This window comes from Telopea speciosissima, chromosome 1, assembly GCF_018873765.1.
Source record: "Telopea speciosissima isolate NSW1024214 ecotype Mountain lineage chromosome 1, Tspe_v1, whole genome shotgun sequence".
NCBI lineage: Eukaryota > Viridiplantae > Streptophyta > Magnoliopsida > Proteales > Proteaceae > Telopea > Telopea speciosissima.
The window spans coordinates 27,426,565-27,443,508 of record NC_057916.1 but is presented as its reverse complement, the minus strand read 5'-3'; the positions used below and the strand labels follow the sequence as shown (position 1 = coordinate 27,443,508).

The 16,944-nt window shown below is 37.9% G+C and overlaps 1 protein-coding gene and 1 long non-coding RNA gene across 2 annotated transcripts; one reads left to right on the top strand and one right to left on the bottom strand.

Annotated features, from left to right (window-relative positions):
* Nucleotides 1–6,519: 6,519 nt before the first annotated feature.
* On the bottom strand, nt 6,520–11,633 carry LOC122661060. Its single transcript, XR_006332820.1, has 3 exons — nt 11,495–11,633; nt 10,008–10,010; nt 6,520–6,658 (listed from the first exon to the last, which is right to left on the bottom strand). It is a non-coding gene; the product is annotated as an uncharacterized LOC122661060 (long non-coding RNA).
* On the top strand, nt 11,474–15,708 carry LOC122661051 (serine/arginine-rich SC35-like splicing factor SCL30). The gene is made up of 7 exons (XM_043856366.1): nt 11,474–11,661; nt 11,812–11,889; nt 12,944–13,108; nt 13,287–13,327; nt 14,670–14,730; nt 14,822–15,004; nt 15,586–15,708. Exons 1-7 carry the CDS (start codon nt 11,483–11,485, stop codon nt 15,704–15,706), a joined length of 828 nt encoding a protein of 275 aa, XP_043712301.1. The 5' UTR covers nt 11,474–11,482; the 3' UTR covers nt 15,707–15,708.
* The last annotated feature ends 1,236 nt before the right edge of the window (nt 15,709–16,944 follow it).

The window sequence follows — 16,944 nt, the reverse complement described above, 5'->3', positions numbered from 1 at the left end:
AACTGTACCGAACAGGGAACCTGAGAGGATAAAGATCTATACGCACTCTCATTTGCCCCCCCCCACCTGGTTAAAGGTGTTAAACGATCCGGTTTAAACTGTTTAAGTAAACGGTCTCAATTTTGAAACCATAACTGAACCATTTATTAAACGGTTTCACGGTTTCAGTTTTAAATGATTCGATTCGGTTTCAATAAACGGTTTCAGATTGCTTTTGGTACATTTATGTACATTTAAGTAGGGCTGTAAATGGACAACCGAAAATCCGAATTCGATCCGCATCCGTATCCATTTGGGGCATCCGTATTCGATTAGAGATATCCGGAACAAAATCCGAATACTCCGATAAAAATCCGAATCCGAATATTTAATTTTAAAAAATTAAGTAAATAATGATCTGGAGGGTTTTTGAAGATTCAACAGGTTCTAGAATATAAGGAGAAGAGAATCATGATCTAAAACTATGGATTGAGAGTGAATTGTATCCACTAGGGGGAGGAATGTTCGGGTTACACAAGGCAGAGGTCTAAACGGATGGTTGAAAATCCGAATTCGATCCGCATCTGAATCCATCCGAAGCCATTTAGAGGTATCCGTATTCGACCAGAAAATATCCGAATCCGATTACATCCGATCCGTAGCCGAGCCGAATCCGATCCGTTTACAGGCCTACATTTAAGAGAGTTAAACGGTCCGGTTCAGTTTGAACCATTTAATTAAACGGCCTCAATTTTGAAACCATAACCGAACAATTTATTAAAAGGTTTCACGGTTTCGGTTTAAATGATTCGGTTCGATTTCGGTAAACGTTTTCGGTTTGCTTTTGACACCCTGACACCTAGTGCAAGGACCATGCGACCAGACATCAATCTTTTGCGCTAATTTTTTTTAAAAAAATAGGCAAAAGTTTTTCTAGAGCAGCAAGAATAATGGGTCTCTTTAGACCGACATCCAGTTTTGTCATTTGGAAGGTGATGTGGCAATTTCAGCCGTATGGTTATCTTGGATATAGTCTACAATTGTCACATGTTAAATTTTAGATAGATTCAATCATATGCCTTCCCATGTATATGCATATTTCCTTGGATTTTCAATCGTCAATTTCTTCTTTGAAAAGTTTCATTTTTGAAACTTGAGATATGAGCAGAGGACCTTGGGATTTACTTAGCTACAAATTTTCAATCCAATCCAATATGCCATGTGGCAAATATTTATGCCAGTCTCTAGACCTGCTAGATTAGAAATGTATCTTTGTCCATGACATGTACATATAACAAACAAATTATAGAAAAGCATGAAAGGTAGACCTTTTATTAAAAGGTAATTTTATCACTTCAAATGCGTTTTTAAGGGGTGCTTTACAGTGTTTATGAATTCGAACAACTAAAATGCTTTAAGAAGGGATTGCAAGATACGCTTGAATTCACTATACATCTTTTTTCTTCTTTTAAATGGGGGATTTGAAGGTTGGGATTCTATCAGATTCTTTGAACAAAATGGATTATTCTATCACAGGTTCTAAGAGGGCCCCATGGCAATCACGACTTCTACTTCATCAAATTCATGAGTGTTGGGTTTTGTGTTTTTTATCTAGACTGATTTGATGGGTTGGTTCAATGGTTTAGTTTGGGTTGTCCATTTGAATGGGAAGTGGAGTCTTTCAAGGTGAAATTTTTCAACGAGGTGGAGTCTTCCAATTAGATGAAAGAGTGAAATCTTGAACAAGATTAAGTCATCCAAATGAGTTGAAGTGGTTGGTGGTTGAAGAGATTAAGCAAAATGAAGTCTTCCAAATAAGTGGAAGAGTGGAGTTGTTAACAAGATTAGATTTTTCAAATGAGTGGAAATGGTTGGTGGTTAAAGACATTAAGCAAGATGAAGCCTACCAAAAGACACCTTAGAAAAAAGTATGTAGTGGGTATTTCTAAGGAGAGAAAAAGTTAAACCTTGCCCAACAATCTAAATGAGGAGAAAGAGTTAGTGGATTTTCTCTAAAAAGAGAAATAATGCCTAACAAAGAGGATGAGAGAGAGTTAGTGGGTTTTCTCAAAGAAAAAAAAAACAACAAGGTAGAGAATGAGTCCTATAAAATTATAAAAATGTTTACCAAAGGAAGTATGTTGATCCAAGTGAAGAGCCAAAATGTGATTTCAAGTGAGAAGCCAAGAGGTATAGAATGGGTGCAACATGTGTACAAGGATTAAGCGATGAGTCAAGGTAAAGATGTTGAGTGAATGATAAATGAGAGAATGGTGTATATGGGGACTTGGGTTTAGGTATCAAATCACAAGGGTTGTACTATTTTTCTCTTCTCTTGATTCATAGTGGAAGTTGGATCTTACTCTATGGACATAGGCGGTTTTGCCTAACCATGTAAATCTTTTGCCTTTATTTGTACATGTGTTTGTTTTCTTTTGTGTTTTTTGTTGAACTTGTACATAAACGTTACTCACATTGCAAAGAGAAAGTTGAAAAAGTTGTTTTTCCAACCTCAACAATAAGAAGTTTCAAAGTCTCTCCCTTTAGTTCATTTATTGAAGCAAATCATGTTGTTTTTCCCACCCCAACAATGAGAAGCTTTAGAGCTTCTGTTCGAATTTTAATTATTTTAAAAAATAAAGATTCAAAATACATTTGGTTTTTGTTGGGTGCGTCAAAGGATTGAGTCATTTTCTAATAGACACCTAAATAGCCAATGGATGCCTATTAGAAGACTTGTTTGAGTGGCTAACAAACAAGCCTTATGGAAAAAGACATGATTTGAGGCAAATCTTACTCATTTTCTAACATTTGTTTTTGAAAACATCTTTAGAAACAATTTAAGTTTTATGTTTTCTTCCCTGCCATAGTCTGTAAGTGTCAATGAATTGGTGAATATAGCATTTGGACTCCCTTTGTAATCACATTTTAGAACTGTAACCTGTGTGATTAGGAGGTTGTTTTATCTTGGAGGTATAGATGCATGGTCAACCCGGCTTGCAGAATTGAGGCATTTAAAAACCTTAAGGAGAGCATTGTTTGACGCGACTCGACTCTACCACTTACTATTGAGGTTACACAAGAGGACGTGTATTGGTATACTTCTTTTTACAAGGATATTTCACAGCCATACTACTTGTCATACTAATCAAATAAGTTCTTGTTCAATAAATATATTTTTAGTCTTATACTTTCTGCCCATGTTATTTTCTTCCTACAACTTCTACCTTTAGTTCATTTACTAAAGCTTCAAAGCCTCTCCCTTTAGCTCATTTCTCAACCGTTCATCAATAAAGTGCAAGGAGGAGAGAGGAGAGAAGTAGAGAAATGAGCTACTGATGTAGACACCTCGACAACCCAAGAGGCTCATTTGATCAATTTGAGGTTTTACCTCACCCTATCTCGCTTACTCGTTGTGATTTACCATGAAAAATACCTGTTTTCATCGTAAGATGATCAGGCTCTTGACAACAAGGTTGACCAAATTGTTAAATTATATAGGGAAAATTACATGATTAGCTACTTTTGGGTTTTCATTTACAAAACTGTCTACCCTATGTTTGAATTAACAAAAATAGACAAACAATTTTAGTTTTACAAAACTAGACAAAACAGTGACTCTCCTTCCTTCCTTAGCAGTTCCCCTCTGAAAAAACTCACTTTTTTTTTCCTCTGTTACTTGGGATAGCAGAGAATGGCGGTGGCTGGGACAAGGGTAGGGTCGCAGGGAACGGAGGATGCCTGGGGGAGAAGGCAATGACAGGGGAAAAAAAGTACGTGTGGGAGGGAGAGACTATTTTGTCCAGTTTTGTAAACCTTAACTTGTTTTTGTCTATTTTTGTTAACTCAAACATAGGGTGAACAGTTTTGTAAATGAAAACCCAAAAGTAGCTAATCATGTAATTTTAGTGAAGAAAAGGCAGCCCATCTACGACCATAGAGAGAAATGTTTAGGGTACAGTTAGATCAGCCATCTAAAAGACCCCAAATTGAATTATATCCTGTAGGATAAAAGATTTCTTTAAAATTAATAAAATAAGAGATATCATGTGGTGCAATGCAATGGAGGGGATCCGCCACATGACTCTCTTTTTCAAAAATGTCAACTTCTTTAGTAGGAAGGAGTATGTTAAGTATTTAGGTCATCCAGTTAATAAAAGCTTGGTGGCACATAGTTTTGCTACATGTGTGGTCAGATTGAAAGATAGATTATATTGTTCATTAGTCATGTCTTAAGCTTCAACCCGTAGTGGCATAAGAAAGCATTCAAAATTTCAGGACTATGGATAGGATGCATGAATATACATGGGAAGACATAGAGTTCAATTTGAGTGTAAAATTTTATATCTCTAAATTTAGATCATTTCCTTAAAATTGTCATATCATCACGTGATATAATTAGTTGGACTGAGTTTCCTTCTACCCGCGGTTCCATTCACTGAGGGGCGGGAGAGGGCGGGAATGGGTATCAAGAGGGTATTTTGCAACATACTAAAATCAGAAGAGGGGTTTATGAATCCTAAGATAGTGGGTGAACCGTCCTCTATGGGTGGAGGAAAACTTGTTCCTAATTAAATTTCTCACCTACGAAACTATAGATCTTTTTCTTGGAATAATGAACTAATAATTGTTTTTTTAAAATGTGGTTGATGACATTCATAAGGATTTGCAGCCTTGTATATTTCACAAAATGTTGAATTTGAAACTTTTAACCGGTCTTCAACAGGTAAAAAAACAAAAAAAAATTTTCCTACCAGTAAATGTTGTAAAAGGCAATCAATCTACCTGTTTCATTGGCGATAAGTCAAAATTCAACTCAAAATGAACATGCTATAGGCATTAAAAGTTTACCCAAAGTTATGTAAAGACAAAACGATGCCACTAAATTTTATTAGAGCAAGAGATTGGTGCCTGGTCGTATGCCCCTACAGCAGCATGGAATGACAACGTGTAAGTCATCGACATGGATGGATTTTTTTATTTCACGAGGGTGGAATGATAATTTTACATGTTCCTAATTCCTATGTTCGAGCACAGATTCCACACGACCAAGCATTGCTCTTTTTTTCTATTCTATTATTACACATTAGATTTCGAATACGTTTGTCTTCTTCTTGACTTCTATGATGATTTATATTCCTATTTTGGACTCGCCTTAGGATTCTCCTATTAAATGGTGACTCTCTAGATCTTTCAGAAATCAGGAACCATGTCATTTTTCCGTTCTCCTTCCTGGCTTTACATTTCTGAGGTTGCCTTTATGTGTAGCAACAGTCTTTATGATTGACTCGCTATAACTATAGCATTAAATCATCTTAGACCTAATTTATACACTCTTATTGAACTAAAAATTGATGATGTGATGGATAGGACAAGAGAACAAAAGAAGATTATTATATTGATTTTTGGACCAAATTTTCATCCACCACAAGACCAAAAAATACGGGACAGGGTATTGGGAGGGTATTTGGGGAACATGCTAAAATACTATAGGGGTTTTTGAGGGTGAAACATCCTTTATGGATGGAGGAAAACTCTCTCCTTGATTTTTAAATGGAGAAAGTTTTCTGTAGAGGTTAACTCTTCATTTACGAATCTATCATCATAATTACCTGTCCTTAGAGATTCAAAATGCACTTATTCCCATAATTTTATCCAAAACATAATGATGGCCATTGGATCCTCTTAACAATGTGTGAAGAAATTGGATCCTTTTTAAATTGCCTTGAAACTAGAAATTTGTACTCCATTTTTTCCCATTTGAAATTTTTATAACAAAAAACCCTAAGATATTGTAAAATGTTCTTGCTAAAAATGGTGAGCTCCTTCACATATTTTTTTTCAAAATATTATGGCATTCCATTATCTTTCAAAACAAACATATCCAATAACCATCGTTGAAGGATGAATTTGTTGTAAATTTTAATTTAGTTGGTAGAAATATACTATTTTGAAATGTTGAGGGGTTATATGGGTAAAAACATAATATTCTAAAACGTCAAAGTACCATCGTTTATTTGAGATCGGTACTAGGCTGTGTGGCCTGCACCAGTATGGGAGCCAATGAAAAACCACACAAAGGCATCCAATAAGGATGAGATTTTTTATCTCATGCGATACAGTGCCGGTCATTTTGCCCTTCCTATGTTTGGACGTAGGTACCACGCAGCTTGGCAACCCTTTCTTTTTTGCCCTACTAAATAAAGGGGTGAATGTGTCCTATCTCTCCTGCTTCCTATGAAATGACTTAGCTGCCCTACAAGTGTGAGGTAAATTCAACTGGGACCCCTCACCCAAAAAAAGATAAAAAAAAAAAAGGGGTTTTATAGGCGGAGCCGTAAGTCGTCGACGATAGACTCGGATCGACCACTATATATTGTCTACCTAGGGCTTATTAAAATCAAAATCTTAATCTTCGACAGCGCTCACAAGTATCGTCAACTACACTGTCAGCCGATTCAGTTCCATCCTAGGTCTTCTCCGAATTTCGATCTTCTCTTCTCTGTTCCCCAAGGTAACCTCGCCATCCTAAAGATTTCGTTTCTTTTATGAATGCCAATAATACGCAGTAATTTTGCCTTCTTTCCACGCTGCCCCCTTTTGTTCTTCTTCTTTTATTTTACCCCTTCTGTTCCCTTGGCAGAGCGCCATAAGAGAGCGATGTCTGTAGTTTCCGTTTCTCGAATATGATTAGGGTTTTTTTTTTTTTTGACGAATATTGTATTTTTTGTTCTTGTTTATTGTACTAGATTGAATTAGCGAGTGGTGTTGTTTTTTTTCCCCAGTCATTTGTGTGATTTGTAGAGTTTTGTTTAGATTTTGCTTGATCTCATGTTTTACTTTTTTCTCCTCTATTGTTACTAAATGCAATTTGTTGTTTTGATGTGGTAGTTGTAGAAACTATGTTCGGAAGGACTTATGCCCCCCCTCTCCCCATATTTTTGAGTAAAAAAGACTCTTAACGAAGGCTGGAGTACCCCTCTCCAAAAAGACTGTAATGAAGGCTGGAGAATCCCTCTCTTAGCTGGACAATATCACCTAGAATGTGACCAAGGGGTTTGGGGCCTGCTGCTGGAAAATATAACTTTTGGTTAGGCGTCCGACAACTGATACCTAAAGAGGTTTGTTTTATTAATGATTGAGGAATCTTTCGAGCCCCTATTACATGGCCTCAGGGCCCTGCTGAAAATCTTATCAGTGCTTGGATGAGTTCCACCCGCCCCCCAAAAAAAAAAAAAAAAAAAAACCAAAGGGAGAGATAGTTGTTGATGTTTGACAACTAGGAGATAAATTCCACTACCCTATTGGGAATAGTGTGTTCAATTCCAGTAGCTTGAGGATGTTGCCAGTATATCTTATCACCTTGCAATGGATTAAAATTGGTATAGGGTGTGGGCTTTTGGCTCCTTGCCAATAGCTCATTTTAGCCATAAAATTGCCTTTGCTTTGGCTTCTAGGGACATATTTACACATCAAAGGGATGATTGTTCTTAAATCTTTTACTTCTTTGGTGGTGGCAAACAATTATGCTTGTGTTGCTGCTTCCCGCCTGCATCCCGCCCTTAAGAACCTCCCACTAGCTATCTGGAGTACTGGGAGCCCCCCCACTTCTCTGCCTGTCAAACTTGGCAGTGAACTTAAAATTTGTTCATAGTATCATGTTGAAAGCAGAGTGCGGGCCTTGGTGCAATGGTAAGGCCCTGAGGCTGCCAAATTGGTCATGGGTTCGAGTCTGGAAACAGCCTCTGTAAGGCACTTAGGCTGTGTACATTATGACCCCCTCCCCAGACCCCACAGTGGAGCGAGTCTCGTACACTGTGTACGCTTTTTTTTTTAATGATGTTGAAAACAAACTTAAGTACATGGGTGATGTATCACGGCATGCATCATAGTAAATATGAGACTATACTATTTTTTTACTGTTTCCCCACTTGGACAATTGTCTAAACCACTCAATTAACCAAGCTTACACAGAGCTACGTAGGATGGTGTCACCGTCCTACAAGAAAGGTTCCTCTGTCAGGGAAGCTTGCATGGTGGGGTGCTCTTGATTGCCTACCAAGTGAAAAAATTGCAGGTAGGTGCCAGCAATTGTCCCACATAAACTGTAATTAGGAACCCTTCCCCATGAAGGTGTCCCATGACAACACTACTGTTTCAATGATGTGTTGTTTAATCCTATTTTTTTATGTGACAGAATTTATTGTTGTTGAACTCTATGAGTAATCCGATATCTCATTCCAAATGTATTGGACATTACAATGGTTTTTTCTGGTTCTGTTTTCATGTCTTATCTGCAATTCTGCAAAAAAAAATTTTGGAGTCGATCAAAAGAAAAATGTAAAGTTTACAGCCTAGAGTTGCAGTTTATAGAAAAGAATATTTGGCATTGAGATGTGTTAAAGCAAGTTCGCACTTTAGTAGTATATCATTGACATAATTAAGCAAAAGGGATCCATAAGTTCATCTCTCTGGCCCTTGGAACTATACCAACAAATTTAAGGAACTTGGTTAGCAATCATATCCTGCTCCTTTCCTATTTTGATGTTTGATTATACTTTATGTTGCATTTGGTGCCATGCTGCGTCGAGGTGAAGAGCTTTTCTCGCTCAGTTGTATAGCTTATTCCCCATGCTGTGGCCTGTCTGGTTGACAGAGAACATGGGCAATGGCAGGGCATTTAGCACATGACATGTATGTAATTTCATGTTGATTCAACTGGCAGATTTAAGGATACCTACACTGGAAGCTAACTTTACTTTGGTCCAACGAGTCCACGACAGTGACCTTCCCAGGAAATTTTGATTGGATATTTTCCTGGACTTCCGAACTGTCAGCTTTGCCGCTTAGTTTTGACGATTGATATTTCAGTGTGTGTCATTTTCAATGTTTGCTTTTCAGTTAAATGCTCTACTGGTTCTAGGTTAGCTTTCTATATATCTCATCCTTAATCTTTGGTGAAGGAATCGGATACTCTTTCTTTTGGCAAAATATTGCTCGTGTTTCTGGCTCAGCCTTTTGCTTTATGGCCTTTGGCATAGCTTATACCACCGGCACACTGGCTAGTGAAGGATTGGCCTTGGAGAGTTGCTCATTTGATCAAGCATAGCTGACATTTGCCTTCTATAAAATATGTCTCTTTCCCTTGGAAGCCAAGAGAATATGAGTTCAAGAAAGTGTGGTCATGTTATGGGAATTGTTATCTTTATGGGATTGTTGCCTTTTGTTTCCATTTTGGCCTTTTCCGTTGATGAGGTAAGCTAGGCTGAAGTAACAAACACTAGCAAACCCAAGAAAACCAGAATCGCAGGGAAAGTAATTCTGAGCAATATGGTGGAAAGCTTGAAGTAAATAGAACTCGCAAACTATAAGTCCGATGAAGCTGCAACTAATATATCCTAGAGGCCCTATGGGAGTGATTATGTGGTAAAATATCAAAGAGAATGATGCAGGAGAATCTTGGACCGGGCCCACCCAACTGGTGCACAACCTTGGACCGATCCAAACCCAATTGAATCGGGTACAGTTTGAGTGTTTGGATCTAGTAGGATTTTAGGAAGTTTATTTTATTTGGGAAAGTACTATGTAATATTTTATTTTGGGGTAGTTATTAGACACGTAGGGGAATTTTCAATTTGAGTTTTATTGGGTTTCTATTTTAGTTGGCCTAGTTTTTGTAAGTAAATAGGAGTTTTTATTTTTTGTTTTATAAATAGATGTATAATCAACGATTGGAGATTATTGAAGAATGAATTGAATCCTAATGCATCCTTATCTAAGTCATTCTAATGACAAGAAGGTACGATTCAAGCTGTTCTTTCTTATGGAGCGGGGCAAGCAATTAATTTCAATATTGAAATAACGGGCTTCATCACCCTTCCTCCAAAGCTTTCACCACCTTGGTTGTTACTGATACACCACAGCACACTCACCCTAATGGACCAAAATTGTCAACAACCAAAATCTGGCTATAGTAGCCCTACCTCTTTATTTGTAATTAGAAATGGAGCATTACAAGGAAAAGAAACTCCCTTAGACATGGTGAGTAGCTTGGCTGCCAAGCAATTTTTAAAAAAAGAAACTAATATATTGGACATAGAGAAGTAACTGGAGTAGAAACTTCTCCTTAGCCAAAATTGTTCGCTGAGTAGCTAATTTTACATGAAAACAGAAACTAAAAGTATCTATTACATGATCAAGTAGTAGTTAGTAACTCTAAAAGATCTTGGCAGCTGTTCCCATTCCTTCCCATGCCATCTGTCTTCGTGGGCCCACACTAGGCCATGTGAGGCCCAAGTCTGGTCCACACAACCTGGCCTAGAAGCTGGCCTTGTTAAGGACCAGTACCAGGACCAGAATCGTGGACACTGTTATGGGCCTGGTTCTCGCCTAGGACCTTAACCATGGTCTGCTGGCCTGCCTTCTTTCTCCTCTGTGCATACTTGTCCTGCATCATCCCTCCTCTTGTTGGTGCTTCCCTTTGTGGTGGTGTGGAGTTGGTATCATGCGCTGCCTTCTTGTTCTTGTAAGGTGATAAGAAAGGACCCAGTTAAGAACTGGGTTGGAAATAGTTTTACAAGTTTCATATAACCCTGAGATCAAATAAATCATTGGGTTGCATTTGATAATCGAAGATAGTGTGGAAAGGAACTTTCTTCAATTTCTGACCATTTTATTTGTGAGAGAAATCTTCTGTTTGTTTCATTGTAAAATTTTGCCTGCAAATAATTGAAAATTGTCTTCCATGTGAAATTTCCTGTTTTTTCAATTCCCTTTTTGTATCTTACATTAAAACAAACAGTGGAAAATCCTATTTAAAATAAAATTTTCCTTTTCTGCCTTTTTGCATTGAAACAAATGGAAACCATACCTGAAAGATGCTGCTTTTTTGGCTTTGCTTCGTATCCTGTTCCCTATTTTGCTTGTTCTGCTCTTCTCTTTCCTTGATATGTCGTATGTTTGGCTAGACATTGAAAAAGATCTTGTGCAACTTTTGCGGCATGCTTCCCTACTAACCGGTGTGGGTTCTGAAATTATTTTCCCCTAGATTCCGTTCTTCCAAATAATGGCACAGAAATGGAAGTTTTTTCAATCATCATCATTGTTACTGGAAATTTCATATCTCAGTAATTTATCAAGGATGTCAGAGATTGTAATTTCACAAGTTGACTCAGAATAATGCATGGAGTGGGTGAATATGGTTATACTGATGTCCATGTGGTCGTTGCTGTTCATTTGTGACACTGAAACTGCTGTAGTATGGCATAGTTGTCAAGGCGTCTAGGCTACCCAAGGCGTTGACGGGGCCTTGATGCAAGTTGACAAAATGACACCAACAAGGCGACTGATAGACAACTATGGTGCTCTTTAACTAAAGTAAAATCAGCCTTTTAAGCTAGTGCACCATGTTCATTGTTTGTCATAATTTCAGTCATTATTTTGTTTAGTTTTATATAGTCATTTTTTAGTATTGAATCCGATATTTGAAAAATATTTATAAAGAATGTTTCATTACAGCTTCATCATGCGGAGGTACAGTCCACCATATTATAGTCCTCCAAGGAGGGGATATGGGGGTAGAGGAAGGAGTCCCCCACCAAGGGGATATGGTGGGTATGGTGGACGCAAAGAGCATCAGAATCATGGAAGTCTTTTGGTTCGAAATGTTCCTCTCAGTAGCAGGTAAGCTGGAAATGGTTGTAGCTCAGTCAGTGCTTTTAACAATGTATCATCTCTTAAAGATCCAATTTTTTTGGTTTGATTCTTATAATCCTCATACCCCATGATTTTTGCATGGATCTAGTCTTATCTTGTATCTGTTGGTGTTTGCAGACCAGAAGATCTCCGAGTTCCATTTGAAAGATTTGGACCTGTAAGGGATGTGTATCTGCCAAAAGATTATTACACAGGGTGAGGGTTTTTCATGCTCCAGCTTGTTTTCATTTTTTCTTTGCTTCTTCCGTTACTTATCAGGATCTGAGATCTGCAATTGTCAAAGTTGATTCAACTATAGCAGTAGGCACTGTAGTTTTCGTTTTAACTGTTGCATGCTGCTTCCTTCATTTGTGGTTTGATGGATTTGGACCAGTTAGGGATGTGTATCTGCTAAAAGATTATTAGTTTATTACACATGGTGATGTTTTTTCATGCACTAGCTTGTTTTCAATTTTGCTTTGCTGCTTCTTCCATTACTTGTCAGGGTCTAAGATCTGCAGTTGTCAAAGTTGATCCAAATATAGTAGTTAGCACTGCCTGTTCTCATATAATTGTTGCATGCTGCTGCTTTCTTTTTTAGATCTTTGATCACAGTAAATAACTATGATACGGAGAAAGTTGTTCTAGGGTGGGAATTTTGTTTCTTCTGTCAAGTAAATTGGTTTATGCTTTTCATGGTGAATTACTTTTTGAACTGGTTTGTCAGGGGGTATGTTGGTTTGAAGTTAAAACAAGCCCAAGCCCTGCTGAAGGCTTACTGTTTTGCATTGCCTAAATAATGGGTCTTCTCAAGGGTGTTAAAGAGTAATGTTCAATTGAAGAATGTTCCTGTATGAAGAGAAAATATATATTTCACACACGAAGAAGATTGAACGTCAAATTGAAGGGTGATTGATTGCATGAGAAGATTTAAATTTGGAGCAACATTGATTTCAAGTCCAATATATTTACAAGCATGTGAAGAATTTTCAAGTCATTGCATTTTTTTGAAGTTGCTGACATACTTGACCATAGAAGGAAAGGTCAGCCACTAAGCTTAGATTGCTAATTGCTTTCAAGTTAAACGGTGTGCATTTCTTGTAAAGTGCACCATAGTGGATTTATAGGTAAGGCAGGCATACCAAGTGAAACGATATTGCAGTATCATACAGTATGCTAGTATGCTTATTTTACTTTTGATAACTTCCAAAAGTTAGTCTCCTCTTGTTTTAGGTACTTACTAGGAAGATTTTCTACATATCCTATGCAGGGAACCTCGAGGCTTTGCATTTGTGCAGTTTGTGGATCCTTTTGATGCTAAAGAGGCTCAATACCATATGAATGGCCAACTTTTTTGTGGAAGAGAGCTAACTGTGGTTGTTGCTGCAGAGACCAGGAAAAGGCCAGAGGATATGCGTAACAGATCCAGGACGAGGTACATTGTGTATCCATTTTTTTAAACGAAATAATTGTAGCAAAATGTTACTAAAAGGCAATAGCCCCACTTCTGTTTATCAAATAATTGTGTATCATTATGTTCAATTTGCTGTTAAACCACGTCAACGATGTTCCTTTTTTCTTATCTAAATTGTCCTTGGTTGTACTGCATACAGTGGTTCTTCAGGTAATGGAGGACGACGGTCATCATACTATGGTAAGCTTGACATCTGCTGGGTGCTTACTTTCAGAATCTTAATAAATTTTTTTTTTGAGAAATTAGCATATGAATTAGTGAAATTGCTCTGAGTTTCATTTATTTATTGATTTTTGAGTGCGCTAAATATGTTTGGCATGAAATAAGAACTAATGGTTCCATTTATTTCATGGAATTTTGGCGAGGCTCTGTCCAGCCACCTAGAGATAGTGATGCAAGTAGAGTTGGGTAAAGTTGAAGAAAGTGAAATTTATCTACGGGCTGTTTGGTTTCCCTTGACAGTAATAAAATTCAAGTTAATTTTCTCTATGGAAAGTGATTGTTCTTTAGATTCTGTGCTTACTCTTACTTAAAAATTAGATATAACATGTACTTAAATTTGATATTCTCTAATGAGAAAAGTGATTTTACGAGGATATTAGTGAGAAATTGACAGAAACCACTCTTCTGGACACTGGCTTTTAATTCAAAGGTGTTTGCAAGTGAGACCAAAAAATCTGATGCAGATACTTGGCTGGACCGGTTTGACCCTTTAGGATTCCTAGACCACAAGGAATTGATTACAAACTAGGTTGTTGGTTCAGAAGGATATTTAGGGAGATTTATTTTATTTGGGAGAATATTACTTAATCTTTATTTTGATTAGGGCTGCATACATTTGCCCCTCCCAGACCCTGCAGTAGCTTAGATTAGGATGTTGAGTTGGAGGATTGGAAAATTAGATGTTATATAAAAAATGAAAAAATTCGAGTTGATTTAGGACTGGCTCTGATGGGAGGTAAAATTTCATTTTTTTTCTCATTTGCCGACAAATAGGAAAACTTGGAATTCGAGCAAATATTAGGGTATTGAGGGAGAGGTATTTGATATTGTATTGGAGGCCATTGAATCCCAGCTAGGAGTGGTGGTGGTATGATGCCAAGGTTTTAGTATATGATATGGGATATTGGTCTCCCTGGATACCTATATGGATTGGCCGGATCCATTTTATCCCCAAAAATACCGTGATACCAATTTTGGACCATTTTACCCTCCGACGACACCGATACCCACCGATAGTATATCAATACCAGCATCCGTATCAGCAAATACCGATATTGATATGTATCGGCTGATAGATACCAATACCTAAATCCATGTATGATGCAAATTAGAGGAGTTGGACTAAGGATAGGTCAAAAATGAATTGGGAAGGTGATTTCCGGCAAGGGCTACACACACAGACGCTCACTGTAAATTATTTACTATCTCGGTTTGATCAGTTCTCTTTCAGAAATTTATCTGTGATTTTGTCCCCCTGGCTCTACTTTTAAAAGTAATGCTGTACATGCTATGTTTTCAGGACGTTCCCGTTCACGTTCTCCCCGTTACCCTCCACCTTCTAGGAGCCGATACCGCTCTAGGTAAGCTACTTAGATCATAACTCAACTTCAGCCTGATACGGTGACATGATGGCCCTAAAGAAAATAGATGCATTTCTATTGATTTTGCCAGATCCTATTCTCCTGCTTCGAGACGTCGAGGTGACTACTCCATCTCCCCAAGGAGAAGGCATGCAGATTCCTCAAGATCCCCAAGGGATCTTCCACCAGAACGAGATGAACATGTGCAGAGGCGGTCATATTCACCAGGCTATGGTGATGCTGATAGAGATCAAGGTGGCAAGGGCTATCATGAGTAAGTAATTACTTTTCAAGTCCCATGCATATGTGTATCATTTTCCAGATATACTTTTTATGCCCTTTTAAGTGCCACCATGTTAAGCAATCATAATTTTCTGTACTGCCTATCAGAGGTTGGTTTTAAGCTGCATTATGACATTAGGAAAGTGGTATCTGTCGCACCTTGCAAGCTACCATTAAGACTGAGCTACACCCTCTCACACTGATTTTGTTATCATTATTTTTTTTTATTGGGCAAAAGATCAGTCTGATCATGTAGCGCGTGCACCAGTGTGGGTGGCCAATGAGAATGCGTGTAGGAGTATCTGCCTGAATGGGTTTTTTGTTTTTATTTCAATGGGGGCTGAACAGTAGGTTCATGCGGTCCTACGTCTGGGTGTAGGGAACCATACGACTAGTTAGTGTCCTTTTCCCCATTTTTATTTCAACAAAAATAAAATATTAACTCATGTGTGAGGCTCAGAGAGTCTTCTCCCATAATATTAACTCAATTTGTATTTATGACCATCTTAATGCCCTTTGCTTAGAGTTATCTATCGTTGAAGTACATATTCATTTCTCAAGCATTGGTTGCAGGAAGCCTATTTATGATGCAGAGGGGACACAGGTAGGTTGGAGATCTCCTGGAGGTGCCTCAAGATCTCCGTCTGGGTCGCGGTCAAGGTCTGCTGACTTGTCTCCCAGACGTAGCAGATAGATCAAAAGCAAGATGTGGACCAGAGACCAGCAGTCTCTAAGATCTCGATTGTAACTGCGTCTTTTTCATCTCTTAGCACATCCAACTTGTGACATGCTTTTTGTGGTTGCCATCTTGCAGTTGGAGGTCCGTCCTCACTGTAGAATTTGTGCAATTATAGGGTTGATTATGGTTCGGTTTCTTACCAGATTGGAACTCTTAAAACACATTTTCCATATGTCTGTTTCTTCGTACTTTACCCAATCATTACTCTTGTTTGCAGTAGCTAGGTTCTGGTTTTACAAGGATAGTTTTTTATTTTATTTTTTTATGATTAAAGTCTCGTTGTTTTTGCTTTAATTGAGCCGTCGTCAAACTCAATCTCGAAATGCGGAGTATTTTAACTTGCAACCGAAATTTGATGGCATTTGTCAGATCTGGATCAGTCCATGTCTTGAGTTGTGTGGCTTGGCATGGCATTTGAAATTGCTGTTTATGAAAACCAGTTCGTGAAATAAAGATTTGAATAGGCGCTTGTGGCGAGGGTGGTAACCCGTTTGTACTGGTGTCTGAAACCCTGCCCGGCTAAAATTTAACCCTGTTTTTTAACCTGAAGAGTGTTCTGTGCAGCAAGTTTGATGCTCTTGTTTGACCATTTTGTTTTTGATAAATTTAGAAGTATATAGTTTTTTTTGGGTATAAAGAGTATTAAAGTCATAAGAGAAATTATTATTGAATACCATTCGTTGGATAAGCAGTGTACAATATACTGACACGATACTAATATCAATTTGGCAACATGATGCTAATGTTGCATCCGATTATCTTCCCGAAGGATTCTGATAATTTTCAAAAAATCCATTTTTCAAATATGGACAATTGGAGAATATAATAAACTCGAGTATGGTTGATGTTGAATGATGGAAGTAGACGACGGCTCAATCAGTCGGTTTAGGTGTGAGAATGGTGACTTCGAATCCAAACTACATTCAGGGCAAGGTACATGCATACCGCAAGCTAACACCCGCCGTGTTTCTTGCTCTTTTCCTCTTTGAAATGACATCTGTCCATAAAAAATATCCCCAATTACATCCTATTGGTGCTGTCTACCTTCTAGATTTGCTGGTATGCTATGCACAAGCTGCCAGGTATTCTTGGTTAGTGAAGAGGAGTGAATTCATCTGTATTAATTCTTTTCATTGTTATTTTTTCCCCCGGGGGAAGGGGGTTGTTGTGTCTGGTTTGTATAAAAGTACATG